We start from the raw sequence: 21,689 nt of genomic DNA on the forward strand, positions 1-21,689 counted from the left end.
GGCTTCAGTGGTCGTGGCCCCCGGGCTCTAGAGAGTGGGCTTCAGTGGTCGTGGCCCCTGGGCTCTAGAGAGCAGGCTTCAGTGGTCGTGGCCCCCGGGCTCTGCGTGCGGGCTTCAGTGGTCGTGGCCCCTGGGCTCTGAGAGTGCAGGCGTCAGTGGTCGTGGCCCCCGGGCTCTGAGAGCGGGCTTCAGTGGTCGTGGCCCCCAGGCTCTGAGAGCGGGCTTCAGTGGTCGTGGCCCCCGGGCTCTGAGAGCGCAGGCATCAGTGGTCGTGGCCCCCGGGCTCTGAGAGCGCGGGCATCAGTGGTCATGGCCCCCGGGCTCTAGAGAGCAGGCTTCAGTGGTCGTGGCCCCAGGGCTCTAGATAGCGCGGGCGTCAGTGGTCGTGGCTCGCGGGCCTAGCTGCTCCACAGCATGTGGAATCTTCCCAGACCAGGGGTGGAACCTCTGTCCCCTGCTTTGGCAGGTAGAGTCCTGTCCACAGTACCACCAGGGAAGTCCAAGTGTTTAATCTTTAAAAAGGCATAAACAGAAGACTTCTGCTTCTGGGAAGGTGAAGTAGATGTACTTTTCCCTTTCTTCCTGCTAAGTACACTTAAATATTTTGTACATAAAACTGAATTTTAAAAAATTGACTTAATAACAAAAGTCTGAAATGTTGACTAGAAGGCAGACTGAATAGGAACTTTGGGACCCAAGGAACAACATAGTGGTGAGCTGCCTGGGTGTTTTTTTGCCATATGTTTCCCCGACTGAAAATTGAAGAAGCCAGCAAACTGAAAACACCAATGGGTGCAGACCTAAAAAGTCTGCCCTTTCCAGACAGACACAGAAAAGGGGCAACCCAGTAAGAGAGAACTCATAGAAACTAACAGTTCTATGCCAGCCAAGAGCCATGGAAAAAACTGGTAGCCCTGACCCAGCCATGCCAGTAAAGACCAAATGGAGAGCCTAGTCTTCCAACCTCACTAGTCTGCAACAAATCCCTCCAACCTTCCCTTCCGGGTAGGCAGTGTCAGGAGAGGGCTGAGTCACGACCTTCAGCTCTGAGGTGCTGGGAGAGGAGGCCAAGCAGAGTCAAGACTTCCACAATCACCAAGTGGCAACAAGGCCAAATCCCACCACCACGGTATCAACTGAAGCCACAGGGGGGTAGTAGCAAGGCACTCCCACTCCCAAGCCAGGGAGAGGAGGCCAAGCAGAGTCAAGACTTCCACAATCACCAAGTGGCAACAAGGCCAAATCCCACCACCACGGTATCAACTGAAGCCACAGGGGGGTAGTAGCAAGGCACTCCCACTCCCAAGCCAGGGAAGTAAGCCAGGAAGGAAGCCTAGTAGGAAACTGGAACTTCTACCCCAGTCTAGTTATAATGAGAAGCACTTTCTGGGGTGAAAACAGAGGCCCCACAGGAAACCTGAACTTCTACCTCCACCTAGTAGTAACAAGAGGGCACTTTCCAAGTCCCATCAATCCTCCGCCAGAGCAGAAACCAGTCAGAACAGGAGGTTGACAGAAGATTCAGAAGCTCACAGCACAATATGAAAGTGCTGATACTGTCTGTCATACCAAGAACTAGGAAGATCTCAAGCTATGTGGAAAACAAACAGCAGTCAATAGATGCCACAATGAAGGTGACCAAGAAGACAGATTTGGGCTTCTCTGATAGCTCAGTTGGTAAAGAATCCACCAGGAGACCCCGGTTCGATTCCTGGGTCAGGAAGATCCGCTGGAGAAGGGATAGGCTACCCACTCCAGTATCCTTGGGCTTCCCTTGTGGCTCAGCTGGTAAAGAATCCACCTGCAATGTGGGAGACCTGGGTTGGGAAGATCCCCTGGAAAAGGGAAAGGCTACCCACTCCAGTATTCTGGCCTGGAGAATTCCATGAACTGTACAGTCCATGGGGTCACAAAGAGTCGGACACGACTGAGTGACTTTCACTTCAAAAAGACAGAATCATCCAGTTATGATTAAGCAGTTATGACAAAAATGCTTAAACCAGCAATTAAGGACATGCTTGAAACAAATGAACAAACAGAAAGCCTCAGCAAAGAAACAGGAAGTGTCATCAAAAAACCAGAAAACCTAAAGAACCACCAAATGGAAATTTTAGAACTGAAAAATTCAATAACCAAAGCAAAAAGCACAATGGATGGGCTCATCAGCAGAATGGAAGGGAGAGAGCAAAGAATCAATGAACTGAAAGATGAAACAACAGGAATTACCCAGTATGAACCAAAGATACCAAATAGATTGAAGGGGGGAAAAAAGGACAAAATTAATATGCTTAAGAACAAACTGATATAAATAAATGATTGAATAAATAATTAAATGAGTGAGATGTGCAGTAATTTTAGGAAAGGAAGTTAAAGAGAAACATATCAGAAAGTAAAAAATAAAACTGCCTCTATTTGTCAATGACATTGGTGGCCTACATAGAAAATCCTAAAGATTGGAGAAAAAATTCATAGAACCAGTAAACAAGGTCAGCAAGGTTACAAGACACAAAATAAACACAGAAAAATCAACTGATTTTCTACATCCTAGCAGTAAAAATATGGGCACTGGAATTAATTATCCCATACCATTTATACTCACTCAAAACAAAAACCAAAACCAAGGTATAAATCTCACAACACATACAAGGCCTGTATGCTGAAAACTACACAATGTTGATGAAAGAAATCAAAGATGCAAATAAATGGAGAGAGGTGCCATATTCATTTACTGGAATACTGAACAGAGAAAAGATGACATTTCTCCCCAAATTGATATACTAGTTTAATGAAATTCTTACCAAAATTATAGCAGAACATTCTATAGATATAGATAAGATTATTCTAAAATTTATGTGAAAAGACAAAAGAATGAGAATAATTAAGAAATAATTTTCAGAAAAAAAAGAAGTAGGAGGAATCAGTCTGATTGCAAGACTTATTATAAAGCTATAGTAATCAAGGCTGTGTGGTGCTGGTAGATGAACAGATACATAGATTAATGGAATAGAACAGAAAATAGAGAAATGTCTGGAGATCAGCCCTCACAAATAAGCCCAACTGATTTTTTACAATAACACTCAACAAAGGAAAGATCACCTTTTCAACAAATGAACACCCACAAACAATAAAATAAACTTCACCCTAAGTCTCATGCCTTACATAAAGTTAACTCAAAATGGCTCCCAGACTTAAATGCAAAATGTAAACACTCACAGAAAAGAGTAAATAAATAAAATCTTCAGGACTGAGAGCCAGGCAGAGTTCTTAGAAGTTACACCAAAAACACAATCCCCCAAAGGAAAAACTAATAAACTGGACTTCATCAAAACCCAAAACAAAACAAAACCAAAAAGAAGGTCTTAGAAATTAAAAAGCCTGATATATAAAAAATGCAACAGTTTGGCTGAATATAAAGTTGAGAAAATTTGCTGGAAAGTAGAAGGATAAGACAAAGAAATGAAAAATAGAAGGAAGAAAACAAAAAGTCAGAAAATCAGTTCAGGAGAACTAACATCCAAATACTGGTAGTAAAAGAAGACAGAAAAGGAAAGCATCAAATGAGACGAACGGAAATTCTCCCCACACAAAGATATGAGTTTGTAGATTAAATGAGACCACCAAACAACAAACATAAAAAATTTAAAAATGCACCCACCAAGATATATCAATCAATTTTGTAACACTGTAAACAAAGAAGAATTTACAAATTTCTAGGGAGAGAAAATGGGTCACACCCAAAGGACAAGGTATTAGAATGATTTTGGATTTCCCAAACTCAACAATGAAGCTAAAATACAGTAGAGCAATGCTTTCAATATCTCAATAATACTATTTCCAATCCAGACTTTTATATGCACACTATCACATGTGTGAATGTAAAACAAAGATACTTCCAGACCTGCAAGTTATCAAAAACTGACCTACAATACATCAGGAAGCTCTTGGAGGACAAGTTCCACCAAAAGGAGAAAGCAGAGCGGAAAAGAGGAGGCGACAAATATGACAAGAAAGAGAAGCAAAAGGAATGGCTAGAAAATTCCAAGACAAGACAGTGAACTGTCCTAGAGAGCAGCCAACACAGATTTCATCACGTCTGAAGACTGAGAGATTTCCTCAAGAAGATGAAACAGAACATGTTCAGAAGTATTTTTAAAAGGAACAACTTGGGGGAGAGTTTGAAACTGTGCAAAAGCACACAGAAAACAGAGATTTAAAAAAACCTAAAAAAACAAACAAAAAAAAGACAGTGATTAATTCCAGTGGGGAGAAAAAAAAGAAAGCGATAGTCATCATAGTCCACTTAGAAGATCTGGCAAAAACAATGTTTTCTTACATAATAATGTAAAAACTAATATTAACATAAATGACAGATTGCCAAACTTATGGCTATTTTGGAAGAATGGGAATGAGAACAATGACAGTGTTTGGAGGGAAGGGCATGTAGGGAATGAAAGCAAGCCAACTTACTTTCCATAGAAGGTACTGCCTAAAACAGAGGGGGGGAAGAACAATTCGCAATATCAGCTTGTTACTTAGAAATATATCAAACAGATCCACTTAAAGTGGTGGCCTCTGAGACCCTGCAATGGCACAGGAGGACCCCTCAGGGAATCGCTCGATGTTTTTTGTAATAAGCTTACTCCAATTATTTGAGTGTTCAAGTTTTGGAAAAATATAAACGAAAAAATCAAATTCTCATTGCTAATACATGGCTGCCGCAGAATGCGAACCATATAATTTAACTCCAAATCAGGTCCATTAATGTATGAGCTCCTAAGGGGCCCACGACTTCTTAGTTCCTTTACTTCAGCACCTGCCTAGCACAAAATAAGCCCTCCAAACTTGTTTCTGAATGAGTAGGAGAAAGTTAAAGAGTGGGATTAACTCTAACACCTGAAGATGAATGAGAAAGGCATTTTGGGAAGAGGAGAGAGCAGAAGCAAAGAGGGGAAGCGGAGTGTGAGAGCTGAGCAAGGAAAAGGGGAGGTGGAGAGAGGAGGAACAGCATCTGGAAAACACTGGATGGAGAAAGGGAAACAGAGTAGCAGGGCTGTTGGGCCAAGTGGCCGGGCCGGGAGGACACTGGCGCTTGAGGACAGATCCACACGGCCCTGACTATATGTCTATCAGCCTTGGGGGGGCGGGGGGGGCGGTTTGCTTGCTTTGCAATGATGACAGCAACATTTATTTCTGTCAACAGTTTCTTCCCAAATAGTTTCAGCTTTCTGCAATCTACATATTACCAGGCTCTCTAAAACCCTGAGCTGTACCACTTGTTACTCCAGAAGTAGCCACTGAAAGGGCAATCACACAATGGCAAGCAAAGCCTGGGGGAATCCCCACATTGCCACTCTCACCCATTTTCTGGACCTCTTTCTTAATGTGCTTACCAAGAGTATTAAAATGCAGGGCACAAAGGAGCCATCACCCCTAGGTGACATGTGCATCTGCTACGATCATTATTCATATATTCATTTCATCCAAAGTTTAAGTAGTTCCTTTATGCTAGGCAATGTACTGGAATACAAAGTCTCTGGTTTTAAATAACTTACTTTCTAAATTACTTATAAAATAACATGATAAGGAACATAACTGACACAAACAAAAGTACTGAGGAAACACAAGGCATAGTAAAGGACTACCCAGATTTCTGAAATGTGTAATGTCAAACACAAGTGAAAGAAAGCAAATACTCCAACAAACTCCCATATATGCATCACTCTGCTGGTGCAATAACCAATTCATTGCCAATCTTGTTTCTCTTCTAAACCCACTCATTTAATTTCAAGAAATCACATTATTTCATCCACAAATATTTCATCAAATATCTAACAGACGGGGTCTCTTTCTTTAAACACAAGAGGAACCTAAATCCTGAAAACTGAGGATTTAAGAAGTGAGATATAATTAATATATAAAAGGCACAGATTTTAAGGTGCCCAACTGAGGTCTGACAATTGTGCAGCCATAACCACTACCCAAAACAGGATACAGAACAATGTCTGTGGCCCAGAAAGTTCCCATATACCCCTTTCTAGTGAATTGCTCACAACCAGATAGCCACTTTCTGACCTCTATTACCATGGATCACTTTTGCTTATTCTTAACCTTTTATAAACGGAATCAGAGTATGTATGAGTAAGCATTTCTAGGCAAAAAAAGAAAAAGAGAAGCATTCTGTGGGGAAGGACGACATGGACAAAATACAAAGATGTGGAAGGCTCCGTCATCATTCACAGGATGATGAAGGACTTGAGGGCTGAAAACTAGGACTGGTAGCTGATAGATGATAAGACTACAAGAAGAGATTCGCTGGCAACCTCAGATCTCTGTAACTATTAATAATTCTGGGAACCAAGCTGTTAAGTACGTTTTTCCCAGTGCCTCAAACTATTTCTCTGACCTGAAAATTGGTCAGTTCTCTCAATATGCTTCTACTCCTCAACTCTCCAGCTGAGAATGACTGAGGCAGGGGCAACACCCTATACCCCTTGGCTGTTCACTCCCATCTTGGGCGAGGCCTTACTGTCATCTCAGGGAAGGAAAGAAGCACCGCCTGGGGCTTTCTTATGGGAGGGCATAGTCCCTCCCCAGCATTTGAACAAGTGAGCCCAAGTCTGATGGGCAACCTTACCATTATCTGGATTTCTCTCTTGCACACCTGGAGATCATGCTCGTTGTTGACAAACATGCGTTTCAAGGCACATTTCATTCCATTGCTTGTCCTCACCAGAAACACGATGGCAAATCCACCTGGGAGAGAAGCACACACACAAACTCTTGTAAGTCATGTTGTAGAAGTCAGTCGAATGACCATGTGGCTGCAGGCTGCTGATGTCACTGCTAATGGTTCTGATGCCATGGTCAGCTAGGCCTAGGGCTGGTCTGGCACAAAATGTGTTCTTAAGATTCTGGGATTCAGAGGTATTATTTGTGGGATAGGGTAGCAAGAATCAGAAAAACTGTTCCTGAACTCCTATCTAAAAAAAAAAAAAAAAAAACAAAACAGGAGAACAATAATAGATAAACAGATGAATGAACAGATGAAAAAAAAGAACCAACTACATTCCACCTGCTCTCCTGGGCACTCTGTCGTCGTGAACTCACTCAGTCGTGTCCGACTCTTTGTGACCCCATGGTCGGTAGCCCACCAGGCTCCTCCATCCACAGAACTTTCTAGGCAAGAGTACTGGAGTGGGTTGCCATTTCCTTCTCCAAAGGATCTTCCCAACCCAGGGATTGAACCCGGGTATCCTGCATTGCTGGCAGATGCTTTACTGTCTGAGCCACCAGGGAATCTTTCTCCTGGGCACTCTGAGCTCTTGTTAATTCATACCACAATCCTAGGAAGCTAGGTGATATTCTTCCCTGTATGACAACAGTTACTCACTGAAGAAAACAGAGGCTCAAAGAGATGAGATTCAACCAAGGACTTCTTTAAAAGAAAGAAAGAAAGAAAAAAAAAAAAAAAAACACCTAAGTCCAATACTTAAACAGAGAGGCTTGGAAATTATTTCAAAAACTGTTCTAAGATAGTTAGCAATCAATTTCGAGAATCTCCTTCCCTTCCTTTCTTCTCATCCCTCCTCACCTTATCCCCTGACTAATCAACAATACACTTGGAGGATTACTTCTGCCCTCCCTACCTCATGGGCTGTTGAGAAGACACGGTCACAGTTAGGAAAGAGCTACTCTACACAGCAGCTACCAGGGAAGCACGATGACTATTGGGCAGATTTTTTTAATGTCTGCACTAACCCTACTCTAAAACACAGTTCATAATTCATAAAAGAGATTACTATAACTCTAACAGAAATCCTTCAATGCTCTAAACTGGTTATACTTTGGTGTTCCACAAATTCTTAGAACCCCTAACCTTGACCTCACTCTTCAAACACTGTCAGAGGCCTTCAGTGCCACTGTTAAAAAGAGTTTGGGTAGATAAGGTGCAGCAAAACTACCAAAGGTGAAGCTTTTGGATAACCAGCAGTTATATCAGACAATTAGTCTATCCCTGCTCACACACCTGCATTAATTTAGCTTGTACTACCCTGCACATTGACCCTGGATACTGAAAAAAACTGCTAGGCTGTTCTTTGCTGAGCTACTAGGCAAGCCCTCTTTGCATGGAGGTGATGACTAATTGGATGGAGCTGAACACAGAGAGAAGTCAGCAGTACAGGAACTTGAGCTGGGGTTATGGCATAGTCCTGGGATGAGACAGGGCCATTAGTAGTGATTATAGAGACCTCAGGCCTGTGATATAAGACCTGGGTCCCAACCATTCCACTCGAAATCCTCGAAGACCCAGCAGCCCTCCAGCAGCTGTCTGTCGATGTTCTCAGTATTTCCTGTTGTATCTTTATAATAACTGGTTTTTTTTTTTTCAAATTAACTTGAGTAGGATTCTGTTCCATGCAACCAAAGAGAAACTTAATCATACAACTTTGTTGCGTTTTTTCATAAACACACACATAATTCTGCGTTAAAAAATTTTTGAACAGATTCAAATGTTCCAAATGTGCATTTTGATAATGATTTAGCAGAGATCGCATGTTTGTGTATTTCCTGTCACTGTGTTCTTCAGTACTCAGATAAACACTAAAATTTACCACCCAGTCTTTCATTTCAGCTGTCATCTCTCTAATCTTTGTACCTCAATAACATTTTTCATTTTCTTATAATAAAGTCCACTCATACTGCTCAACTGTCGATTTAATTCTACAATTTTGAGTATTTGCCATAAAAGATTTTTAAAACCCTAGCAAGCATCGATAATAGATAGAAGTCTAACACACATGCAAAAGAAAGCAATTCTAAGATGCATATTTTTACATTTTAATTTTTAGGACCAGAATTTTCTTGTAATAAATATGTACATTTAATGCAGTATTATTTGTCTTCCCTTTCCCCCTCAAAAGCCATTAAATTCATAATATGCCTTATAAGCAATTAAACTTGGAGAAAATAATAGTATTAATATAAATGATAAATTATAAAATTTCTATGTATAATCATAATTGTTGTGTGAAGAATACAAGTGGGTATTCCTTTTACACATTTTGAATTTCTCTTTAAATCACAGAACTGCAGACTTTGTACCAGCCGTGGTTCTGTGCTGTGCTCAGTTGCTCAGTCATGTCTGACTCTCTGCAACCCCATGGACTGTAGCCCGCCAGGCTTCTCTGTCCATGGGATTTTCCCAGCAAGAACACTGGAGTGAGTTGCCATTTCCTTCTTCAAGCAGTGCTGCTACAGAGTGTTAAGTCCTAGCATTTTGCTTTCTGGGGGAGGAACCACATTTTTAGGACCCAATGGCTAGTTGTGGGCAGAACTTGGGCCGGTGTTACTGTCCTAATTATCTAAAAAAGTGTTCTTTCCACTTAGTGAAAACTGTGCAATAGGCATTTAGATCACAAGGAGACACCCGACAGTGCTGCAGAACAGAAGCTGGGAATGACCTGTTCCTACAGTTCTGTGACATCAGGCACCACTAAAGGACAAGGTGAGCCTGCAGGAGCAGGTTGGTGATGCAGCAATTCGAGATAACTGCCACCAGGTGGGAGCAGAGCAGCTTTCTTCACCAGGTAGCAAGATGACATTTCCAGACAGGACTGGAGAATCAGTTCCGAGGCCTAAGGCAGGATCCAGTCAAGCATGACTGGTTGAGAAATGCCAGGCCAGACTCTCAAAGTCTATGACCAACATTAATCTACAGACAAAGAAATGAGCCACTATGCTTCCCACAAACAGAACCAAGTTTCAGGCATCTGTGCCTATCAAGGGGCTTATTTGCAGGTGCGTGCTGCATGCTAAGTCGCTTCAGTCGCGTCTGACCCTTGAAGACCCTAAGCACTGTAGCCCTCCAGGTTCCTCCGTCCATGGGATTTCCCAGGTAAGAACACTGGAGTGGGTTGCCATGACCTCCTGCAGGGAATCTTCCCCACCCAGGGATCAAACCTGCATCTCTTATGTCTCCTGCACTGGCAGGCGGGTTCTTTACCACTAGCGCCACATGGGCACTTGCAGGTAAGAAGCATTTAAATCAGGGCTTAAAAACCAAAACAGAAATAATATTGTAACAAGGACAATAAAGACTTAAAAAACTGATCCACATCAAAAAAAAAAAAAAAAAATCTTGAAAAAGAAAAAAATCAAAGCCTGATAGGATTTGTCAGTTTAAAGATGTTAGTCACTTTCACCACATGGCTGACTAAGAGGAGTGTAAATTTCAGGTAGAGAGCAAACAGCACAACTCTTCTTCACCTCAGGCCCACATCTGCCATGCGTATCAGGGTGAGAAGAGGCTCGGCCACAGCTGAAGAGGGTATGGGGATTACAGAAGGCAGCTATCAGGCTTCAAGAGAGGTGCTTACCTAAGACTGAGTTGCATCCCTACATCTTGATTAAATGGAAAAATCTAAAGCGGAGCTAGGGAGAGTTTGCACAGAGGGAAGAAAAGCTAACATTCAGCAGAGCCCGTGCCAGTCTGCCCAATGGAGCCTGTGCCAATCGCTCTGCCTACTGGCATTTTTTAAAACACTAAGATAATCTTCAGGATTTTGCTGCAATCCATTTCTTGGAAAAATTCGTGAACATATTGAACTGTAACGGGAAAAAGGATCTGACCCATTATGTGAGGCAAGGAAAAGAGGCAGGACAGGATAACTTTGACAGACTCACTTATACCAATTCATTTTAAATGCAGAAATTTTTTTCTTTTTAATTTCCACAAAGAAACATGATTTCTCCCACTTTCCCTAAAATACACAGTACTCTTGGCCTCACTTTCTCCCTCTAATTTCTGATGATGCAGATGGGAACTTTCCACTCACTATATGAATTAGAGGTTTTGTGTTTGGTTCCCCTGACACATAGTGAGTCCTCAAAAATGAATTAGCTTTCCTCTTAATGAGGAGAGATTAGAAAAGACTACAGAGAGTGGTGGAGATTGTGGCAAACCAAAGTATATGGTCCATGTAAAGGGGCAGCTACTATACAACTCAAGCTAATTATTGCCCTGTCGCAATGAGAGATGAGAGACTCAGGTTCAATCCCTGGGTGGGGAATATCCCCTGGAGAAGAAAATGTCAACCCACTCCAGTATTCTTGCCTGAAAAATCCCATGGACAGAGGAGCCTGGTGGGCTATAGTCCATGGGGTCTCTAACAGCTGGACAGGACTGAGCAACTGAGCACACACACACACACTGAGAAATATGGACCCTGTCCTAATACCAACACTTGGTTTTAGAACTTCCTATTTAGAACTTCCTATTTTAGCCATTCTATTGAGTGTGTTGGTGCTGCTAAGTCGCTTCAGCAGTGACTCTGTGCGACCCCATAGATGGCAGCCCACCCGGCTCTCCCGTCCCTGGGATTCTCCAGGCAGGAATACTGGAGTGGGTTGCCATTTCCTTCTCCAATGCATGCAAGTGAAAGTGAAGTCGTGCTGACTCCTAGCGATCCCGTGGAATGCAGCCTACCAGGCTCCTCCATCCATGGGAACTTCCCGGCAGGAGTACTGGAGTGGGTTGCCATTGCCTTCTTGAGTGTGAAGTGATATTTAATTGTGATTTTAATTTGCATTTCCCAAGAGATCGCTCATCTTTTAAATTCAGGTTTACCTGCTTCCTACCACTGTCCTGATAAAAGGCTTTAATGAGCACAGTATCGACAAGTCACCAATGAAATTACTGAGATAACTTGGACTTCTACCTCTCAAGTGAAGATGACAGAAATGGCTATCTATCTCTGAGGGAAAAAAGGAAAGTGAGAATTTGTAATACATGAAAGAAAAAGTGACAGTGTAGTCGCTCAGTCGTGTCCAACTATTTGTGACCCCCCGGACTCTAGCCTGCCAGGCTCCTCTGTCCATGGGATTCTTCAGGCAGGAATACTGGAGTGGGTTGCTATTCCCTTCTCCAGGGGATCTTCCCGATCCAGAGATTGAACCCAGGTCTTCAGCACTGCAGGCAGATTCTTTATCATCTGAGCCACCAGGGAAGCCCTTTGTAATACAAACAGAGGGGATTATATAATTTCTAAAAATCTTGTTCAACTTTGACATCAACAGGAGATCACGGTCATCAAAATCATTATCTGGACTGAAATCTTTTAAACAGAACCTTCTCAAGGAGCCTGATCATGCTATTCAACACTGGCAATGGGGCTTTTAAAGTAACTGTAGTACAGCTCCTGGCTTTATCTCAAATAAGCAATCATACTATGTGGTACCAGGCCCTGGGGGCTGTTCTGAATGAATCAAGACACCAGTGACTCCACTTAGCAAGGACGAATCGGAGGGAAGGTGAGTGAAAAGAGAAGGAAAGAGCCAAACTGATGATCTGAGCAGTGATACGCACAGAGATAGGGAACAGCTGGGCAGACAATGAGAATGATTAGACCGTGAAACAAAGAAGCCCATCATGGTGCTGAGACAGGGTTTTTGGATTTGCTGCCAAAGAGGTTTTTGGTGGATATTTAGCAATCGAGCCTGGAGTCTGGGTTACCAGCATCTGCAGCTTGCTTATTTCCTGCAGGTAAAAGGAAACTTCATTTCCTATCATGGGTCCCATCCACACCTCGAGGAATGGCTTCCACTTGTGTGAGAGGAAAGGAAACAGAAACCAGAGCCAGAGGAAACTAAGATGCGGGAAACTTCACCCAGACCCACACTCTGCTCACGTCCTCCACTTCTCCACCCTACACGTTCTGTGTTTCTCTTTCAAAATGAGGTTTAACCCAATGACTGCTATTTACTTAAAGCAGTTTCTCTTGGAACTAACAGAAAGCTAGCATAAAATAATTTTAAACAGCTTTCTGAAGCTTCACTAAAGAATCAGACAGAGAGAGGGCTTCCCTGGTGGCGCAGTGGATAAGGATCGCCTGCCAGTGCAGGGGAGTCAGGTTTAATCTGTGGTCTAGGAGGATTCCATATGCCTCCAAAGAGCTGAGCCCACGCCACAGCTACTGAACACCACGTGCCTAGAGCCCGTGCCCCACAACAAGGGAAGCTACCGAAATGAGACGTCCACCCACTGCCCCTGAAGAGTAGCCCCTTACCCCAAAACTAGAGAAAGCCACGCACTGCCATGACGATCCAGCACAGCCAAAAATTAATTAATCAACAAATAATAATTAGAGAGCGAATCCAGTTAAAGTGGTATTTACCCAGGAGATAGAAAAGAAAGAACAACACTGGAGAAGTTACTGGATCTCTTTGGTCTCCATTTCCTCAACTGCAGGAATTAAGACCAAATTAGTGGTATTTAAATGAATGGGTCCCTCGGAGACCTAGGATTACAGGAGATGCTGCAGTGGCTCTGCACACAGCTTCCTTTTATCTGCTGAATATTCATTCTGACAAAGATGCTAGAAAAAGGTGGGGAAACTCTGCTTTAAAGGAGGAAAAAACCCAAAGAATATTCCATATCCCTATATAAAGGTAAGGGGTAAGCACCGTGAGTCACGCAAACAGCCTTTACCTACAAGCCTACCACGGACACATATGTGCACAGGCAGCTTGCAGAGGTGGGAGTGGGGGCAGGGCCACCAGGTCCACTCTACACTGAGACCGTGGAGTATTCCTGTGGAGTCCACCAGGTTAGGTTCAGACCCCAGCTCAGGAAAGCCACAGTCTCCCTGAGGCCCCGTCCTTTCACCTTTCAAGGGTGGCTGAGATTCACCTCTGCTTTGGGGAGGACTGAATGACAGGCAAGACACCATCATACCCACAGGAGGGATATGATGAATACAGGTGGCCTGGCCTTACCTCCTCCCCACCCAATCCTCTGTATTTATGGTAGATACAGGTGGTCTCTAAATGAAAGTCGTTAAAGTTCTAAATCTGGAGTATCTTCTTGAGATAAAGGGCATAAACTCAAATACCTACAGGGGCCAGACAGACCAGCTAAAGCAGGGAGGCAGTGCAGGCACAGCAAAGTGTCCAGAGGGAGCCTGCTGATGGGAATCATGAGCAGGGGCGGGCCCGGGCAAACCAGAAAGGGCACACCCCGTTCATGGCGGCTGCTTCTCAGTGAAGGCCAGCTGTTGCCATGGAGGAATGTGGGCTGAGGGCTGCCAAGTTTCCTGATTTCCAAAAGAAGCTCGATTTTTAGGAGAAATCTCCTGATTTTTAAATCCTGGCTACAACTGTAGAGAAGCTCTTCACCCTTGTGCAAGTCAAGGAAACCCATTTCCAGGACTGAATGAGACAGCCCAGCTTCGACTTTTACGAGAGTCCTGTGAAGTAGCAGGACATGTATGACGGACTCTACTTGACCAGCTGGGCAACTGAGGCACAGCGAAAAGCCCAAGTGGCTTCCCAGTGCTGCCACCTAGAGGCAGGGCCAGAGGGCTGCAATCCAGGCACACCAATTCCTGGCCCTGACCTTGGTCCCCTCTCCTTCGCTACTGACTCTCCCTCCCTACAGCAGACCCTGCAGGACACCTCCATTACCAGGGAATGTATGGGAAAAGACACAGTGAAAGGCAAGGGACCTGCGCAGGGCCTGGTGGGAGGGAGAACTCGGGTGCAGTGTCTGTGAGCTCCCACAGGGAGTGACGACCAAGAGGCGGACAAACACCCATCCACAACTGATTTCACATTTTGCCAGAAGTTTCAGAAGGAACCAAAGTTTCCTAAACTCTAGAACAGATGGCAAGGAGCACAGCAAAGATTCTGCAGGAGAAAAGGTCAATCTGCAGCATTTGTTCAACACTGATTTCAGTGGGGACTTGGGGTTTGTTTTTTTAACGTCAATCTCGCCTAACTCGCCTCAAATTAAAAATCACCATGTGCCAGCTTCCTTCTGGGGAACGTGTCACAGCAGTCCCTGCCCCAGGCAGAAAGAACACCCAGATGGGGGATGACTGGAGGTTCTCAACTTCCTCTCTCCCCCTCGGGAGCTGTGGGCACAGTCAGACACTGGCAAACTCTGGCAGTGGTCCAGAAATATCAACAGAATCCAATCACGGCCACAGCCCAGGTTGAACACGGGGCAGCTGGCAGCTGGCTCTTCCTTTCTAGGACTGTAACAACTGGGGAACATCTGCAGTTCAGGGTTTCTCTCTAGGCAAAATTCTCCTCCATCCCCCAAAAACTGCCAGAGAAGATACCTGCCTGCCTGGAACAAAAGGTCAGAGTTTAAGAAATTAGGAGGAGGGATAGTTGAGTTTGGGATGAACATGTACACACTGCTACATCTAAAACAGATAACCAACAAGGACCTACTGTATACAGCACAGGGATCTCTGCTCAATGTTTTGTGGCAGTCTGGATGGAAGGGGAGTTTGGGGGAGAATGGATACATGTATATGTATGGCTGAGTCCCTTTGCTGCTCACCTGAAACTATCACAACATTGTTAATTGGCTATTCTCCAATATAAAATGAAAAGTTTAAAAAAGAAAGAAATCAGGTTGGCTCACACACAGCAGAGGCTTGTAAATTACTGCACGTAAAACCAGAGCACATTGAGCCTGGACTGTCACCATCGGAGATTGACCAGATGAGGGTCTTTCCCAGAGCCCCCCGGCCCGCCTTGTCGAACTGTTTCCATGGCATTAGCTGTCTAGCAAATGCAGAAATGGTGACAGACATCAACAGGGCTGAGGTCTTTGTTCCTTGATATCCCCAGGTCATGCTGAGCCATTTTCTCTTCTCTATACTACAAGCCAGGGTGATCTTATAAAAACAGAAATTGAGTATCATTCTCCTGTTTGAAAATCCACGTGGCTTCTGGCCCTTCTTAGAAGGAAACTCCAAATGCTGACATGGCCCGCAAAGCACCCCATGATATGATGCGAGCAACTGAGCTCACATCTCTCCAGCCTCATTCACATCATAGCCTCTCACTGCTCACTCTGTTCCAGCCACGACTGCCTGTTTTCTTCCCACATGTTGCCTGTGCTCCACGCTACCTAAAGATGGCTATACATATCCCTCCCTCTGCCCTATTCACCTCATTCCTGGCCTGAGCAGCTCCCACGAGCCACCCTTCATGTTTCAGGCTCGATGTCATCTCCCTGATGAACCTCCCCTGACTGCCCCAGTCCCCACTCCCTTCCTCTTCTGATCAGGTTACATACCTTGTTATACACACACCCTCCTCTTTCCTTCCGAACGTTATCAGGAGCATAATGCAATACTTAGGCAGTTAATTCCCGGTTTGATGGCTTCTTCCCCTGAACCCTGTAAACTGCACAAGGACAAGGATGACAACTATCTTGCTGTGGCCCATGTCATGAAGCACAGCGCCCACTGCATAAGCAGTCTTCAGGTACCCGCCCAGCACCCTAAGGATACCAAAAAAACAAGCAAACAAAACCAAAAAATCCACACCACACCAAACTGAGACACACTACACAGTGCCGACTTTTCAGGAGGTTAGAATCTAGCAAGGGGAAGAAGGGACACATTTTGAGAAGGTCCGTGGGTGATGAGGCAGCCCATCCACAGAGCAAAACCCGAGTGCACGGCCCAGCACGACAATGGGTCCTCTGAGATAAAGCTCACTGGATGGTATTCTGGGGTAACAAGCACAGGTGCAATCTCTACAGAAACCTCTGCACTGTCACAGTGCCACTTGTTCCACGAGTGATTCTTTCTTTTAAAAAGAACACTTGAGCTGAAAAGAAAAACCCTCTTCAGTTGAGAAGGAAAAGAAATCAAAACCCCTGTGCCCACTGCTGCCTCATCCCTCACCTGAAGGAGTGAAGAGCCTCTTGGGCAGGAACTGTCTCGCCCCCGCCCTCCCTCAAGCCACTGGTGCCAGCTATCTTCTAGCAAATGGTGTGCAAACCTGGGGAGCAGCTGGGACCGGCCAGAGGGCGCAGACTCTGTGCCCAGGTTCGTCAGCCCCCACCACAGACACCCAAGCCCCAGCTCGAATCATTTCCACCAACACTTTGTTTTTTAATACTTATTTTATTTTTGGCTGCCTTGGGTCTCAGCTGCAGCATGCAGGCTCTCCACTGCAGGGCGCAGACTCTAGAGCGTGTGGGCTCTGTAGTTAGCGGTGCAGGAGCTCTCTAGTCAAGACATGCGGGCTTAGCGGCTCTGAGGCATATAGTATTTTAGTTCCCCAACCAGGGATCAAACCAGCATCCCCTGCATTGCAAGGAGGATTCTTAACCACTGGATCACCAGGGAGGTCCCTCCACCAACACTCCATGTGTGTTACTCGCCCACTTTCTCCAAAGAACTGCGAAGTCAAAGTTTGGCTGACATTCTTTTAGCTTCCAACTGTTAATTCCAGAGCATTCCATTCTAACTTCATGCTTCAAAGCTTACTTCAGTTTCTGCATTTTGTGCTTTCAGAGTAGGATCAGGTTAACCAGCTCTGTTCCAGAAAGAGCATTTTCTATTGTGGTTATTTGAGCTCAGCAGCCAGGCTAAGCTGTGTCTTTTGTTCTCCTGGGACAGGCACTGACATCAAAGGTACATAATAGAAGAGTTTTCAATTTCTTTAGGTTTCATTAGAACTGATTTTCAAACACATCTGCTTTGTCCAGGTCACCCTAATCTCCTCGACCCTCCTGGTTATGAGGCAGACAAGTCCCCAACCTGGAAAGCAGGGTGACATTCTCTCAGCTCCCAACAGTTAATCACAGCCCATTCCAACTTCATTTCATGCTAAAGCCTTTTTTCTGAAGTTCAGGATGTCTGACCAGACTACCCATCACCGTCCACCAGCTCCCAGGTCTTGGACCCCTTCCCCAGTACTTGTGCACCAGTTCCCAATCTCCTTCCCACCCCAACTCTCACCACTACCCAAGTCTTAACAATTCTATCCCTTAAACCTCTCTGGAATTCACACTGCTCTTTCACCCGACACTCTTTCATACTCTTCTCTTTTCCTATCGGAACTAAAATAGAGTTCTTAGTGTCATGCCTTGGATCTCTTTCCAGTCTTATAATCGTCTAAAAACTCCTCTTAAAAGGATTCATTAACTTCCCAAAATCAGAATAAAGACCAACTTCCTGAATGCAGCAGTATGCTAAGAATCTTTATGTTTTCCCCCATTTTATTGTGAAGAATTTCAAACACACAGCAAAATCAAAAAGATCATACTTTCATATGGTGAACCTCCATATGCTCACCACCTAGAGTCCACAAATTGTTAACATTTTGCTACACTTGTTTTATCACATATTTATCATCTGTCTATGTAATCATCAACTCATATTTTTGATGCATTTCCAAGAAAGGTGTAGACCTTGGTGCACTTCACCATATCTTTAACGACTATTCAGAATTTACAGTTCTTTTGGAGGGGCTGGGTAGAAATAAAATCTATTTGCAGAGAAATGTATAAATCTTAAGTATATTATTGGATACGTGTTGATGAATGCACACTCAAGTAACCCAAACCCCTAACAAGATATAAAACCTTTCAATCACAGAAAGTTCTCTCAACCCCTTTCCAGATAATCCCACCCTCATATCCCCACTGGATGCAATCTACTTCTACTTTTATCAACTTTAAATCCTCATGTAAATGGAATCATACAGTATGTGCTTTTTTGTGTAAGGACATTTTATTTAACAATAGTTTATATTGGTGTCAGTAGTTTGTTGCTATTATTGTTGACCTATGTATTTTTCTCTTACTGATCGACATTTGGGTTATTTCAAATGTGGAGCTATTATGAACAAAACTCTAAACACATTCTTTTACAAGTCTTTTTGTGCCATATGCTTTTATTTTTCTTGGGTAAATACCTAATGGTAACCCACTCCAGTATTCTTGCCTGGAGAATCCCATGGACAGAGGAGCCTGGCGGGCTACAGTCCATGGGGTTGCAAGAATCGCACACCAGTTAGCGACTAAAACAAATAAGAGTATAAGTGCTACGCCACTGAGTGGGTGTATATTTAGTTTTAGAAGAAACTGCCAGACCTTTTCTCAAAGTGGTTGTATCACTTTACACTCCCACCAACAAAATATGCTCTAGACCTTGACAACCTGAATATTTCCTGTCCTCGCCCAGCATCTATCTTCCCATGCTCTCTCCTCTACCACCAAGCTTTCAGAACTAGAACGTTTTTGCTGCATGTCATTCCCTCTGCGGAGAACATTCTGACCCGATCCTCTGCTAGATAAAAGGAGTTTAACATTGCTAAAATAACACCTCTTCCATGAAGTCTTCCCTTTCCCTGATAATTGCCCCCCGGCTTTATTTTTTTTTTTAATTAGAGGATAATTACTTTATCCCCCTGGCTTTCATTATCACATATTTGGCCTGTACTTTTTTTTTTTTTTAATTTATTTATTTATTTTTAATTTTTGCTTTACAATTCTGTATTGGTTTTGTACTTTTATTGCTGCACTCAGCACAGTGTGTTGTGACCTCCTGTGACATGCTCATCTCCCTACGAGGCAGGCTAAAGCAAAGAAGGAACCACTTTTTTCTGCCTTGGCAGAAAAATACTATGTCATCATAGTACTTTATTATATACTATATGATACTTTATATTTTTTCATAAAGTATACTATGTATACTTTAAGGTTATCATTAAACACTGCTTTTAGGACTTTGAATACCATGCAAGTGTACGAACAACATTCCACATTATTCTCGAGGTGGGGCACTTGAAAAATGAGTCACCAAAGAAAATTAAAATGGCAAGAAGAGCTTGTTTCTCCTGGAGCCCTCAGGGCTAGCACGGTGTCTGGTACGTTTGCTGCTGCTGTTCTTGCCGAGTCACTAAGTCGTGTTCAACTCTTTTGCGAGCCTCTGCCTATGGGATTTCCCGTGCAAGCATACTGGAATGGGTTGCCATTTCCTTCTCCAGAGGATCTTCCGGACCCAGGGATCGAACCTGCATCTCCTACACTGGCAGGTGGATTCTTTACCACTAGCCACCAGGGAAGCCCATCTCAGGACACAATAGATGATTAATAGATATTTCATAAATTAATAGCAATGTGAGAATGCTACTTCCCTGCTGACAATACTCCTCTAGCCCCAACCACCTACAAGATGAAATCCTACCCTTAATGTAGCAGACGAGGCCCATGAGAGTCTGGAGCCCACACAGAGCTGAGGGACTGGACGGTGTCCCCTAGTGCCTCGGTGCTTTTTGCTCATGTTCTGTATCTGGAATGCCTGCCTTCTCTTTAATTAGTAAATGAGTAGCTGTAAGTCCAAGTGCAACTCAAACCTGAGCTCCTATGTGAACTTTGACCTAACAATCCCCATCCCTGCCTTATTTTCTAACTCTGATTATATCCCATGTGTCTGCAAACCAATCTTTGAGGAGGACTATAATCTTTCTCTCAAAGGGCAAAGATTTTACTTTATTTTTATTCACTGTAGGAAACACATTGGCCTAGCTTACCATACGCTCTACCCCATGCTGAAATGATGATCAGATACATTACATCAGATGGCTGCCTCCTACTGGCCATCACTACCTGGACCAGGATTAGGTAGCAGCCACACACTCTCTCTTGAGAATCTGAGTACCAGCTTAGGAACTGGAATCAAAACAGTGTGGGACAACCATGCAGACCAGGCTGGTGGCTACTGTCAGTCATATACATGCTCACAAATAAGCAGAGAAGAGTGTTTTGTCAAAAAAAAAAGGGGGGGGGGCAAGACATCAGAGCAGACACTTGGAAGAAGCAGCAATTTGAGACTATGACGCTCCAAGAGGAGGGAGATGGGCAGAGAGACACCTGATAACTTTCCAATACTCACAAAATCCAGCTTCACTTCCTGTTATTGGGTTCTGGAAGGTTCCTTTATATTTATTCAATGCATTCTTTTCGACTCACTCTAATTTGAATTAAATTTCTGTTCCTTGCAACCCAATGACCCTAAGACACCTTGCACCAATATGTTTACAAAATACACAAGCTCTGATACAATCTAAATTTTAATAATTTTAACCATACAGTTTCCTTTAATAGAAAACATCCAGAACAGAGTGTTAAAACAGTGTATTAAAAATTATACTTGAAGAGTGAGAATTCTTAAGTTAAAAACTAGATTTAGAGCTTTCCCTGGTGGTCCAGTGAGTAAGACTCCATGCTTCCAGTGCAGAGGGCCTGGGTTCGATTCCTGGTCAAGGAACTAGACCCCACATGCCGCAACCAAGAGTTCATATGCTGCAACTAAGACCAACACAGTGAAATAAACAAATACTTTAAAAAACAAACAAAAAACTAGATTTACATTAAGACAGAAGCTGCATTAATATACAAAGCTCTGAGTAAGAAGATGATGAAAATCCATCTGGGAAAGGGCAGATACAGGGCACCTTAACAAGGGAGATGGTCTGTGCTGCAGCCTTCCTTGGGCTCAGAGACCAAGGAAGTTGGGGAGATAAGACTCCCCAGCACTCAAAGCGCTCATTACTTGGGGAGGCCGAGGAGATGGTTTTTACCGGAGATCATCAGAAAGCAATCATAAAGGAGAGGATTTAGTTCTCAGGCGGAGTGGGGTCCTCAGACTGACAGGGTGGAGTCACTCACATTAAGTGAAAGAAGAGCTCAGCCACGGACCACCCTGGGGAGGCCTGTCAAGAAGGTAAGTCTCTGCAGGGCCCTGGAGGACCCGACACCAAACAACGCACTGAATCTATGTGGGGAAACTTCCTCTGCCTTTGGTGTAAAGCCAGGGTCGAGATCAGGGTGAGTGGAGTGAGATACTTGCTGTAGGTACAAAAAGACAAAGTCA

At 43.9% G+C, this 21,689-nt stretch overlaps 1 protein-coding gene across 7 annotated transcripts in view; it reads right to left on the bottom strand.

Moving 5' to 3' along the window:
• The window catches only part of AAK1 (AP2 associated kinase 1), a 171,431-nt gene that overhangs the window by 86,139 nt on the left and 63,603 nt on the right, over positions 1-21,689 (bottom strand). For all 7 annotated transcript variants that reach the window (XM_040224062.1, XM_040224064.1, XM_040224061.1 and 4 more), the window contains exon 3: positions 6,635-6,753. In XM_040224062.1, coding sequence (XP_040079996.1) covers positions 6,635-6,753 — 119 coding nt within the window. The remainder of the gene's footprint in view (positions 1-6,634; positions 6,754-21,689) is intronic.

The sequence above is a fragment of the Oryx dammah genome, unplaced genomic scaffold (genome assembly GCF_014754425.2).
Source record: "Oryx dammah isolate SB20612 unplaced genomic scaffold, SCBI_Odam_1.1 HiC_scaffold_25, whole genome shotgun sequence".
Classification (NCBI taxonomy): domain Eukaryota; kingdom Metazoa; phylum Chordata; class Mammalia; order Artiodactyla; family Bovidae; genus Oryx; species Oryx dammah.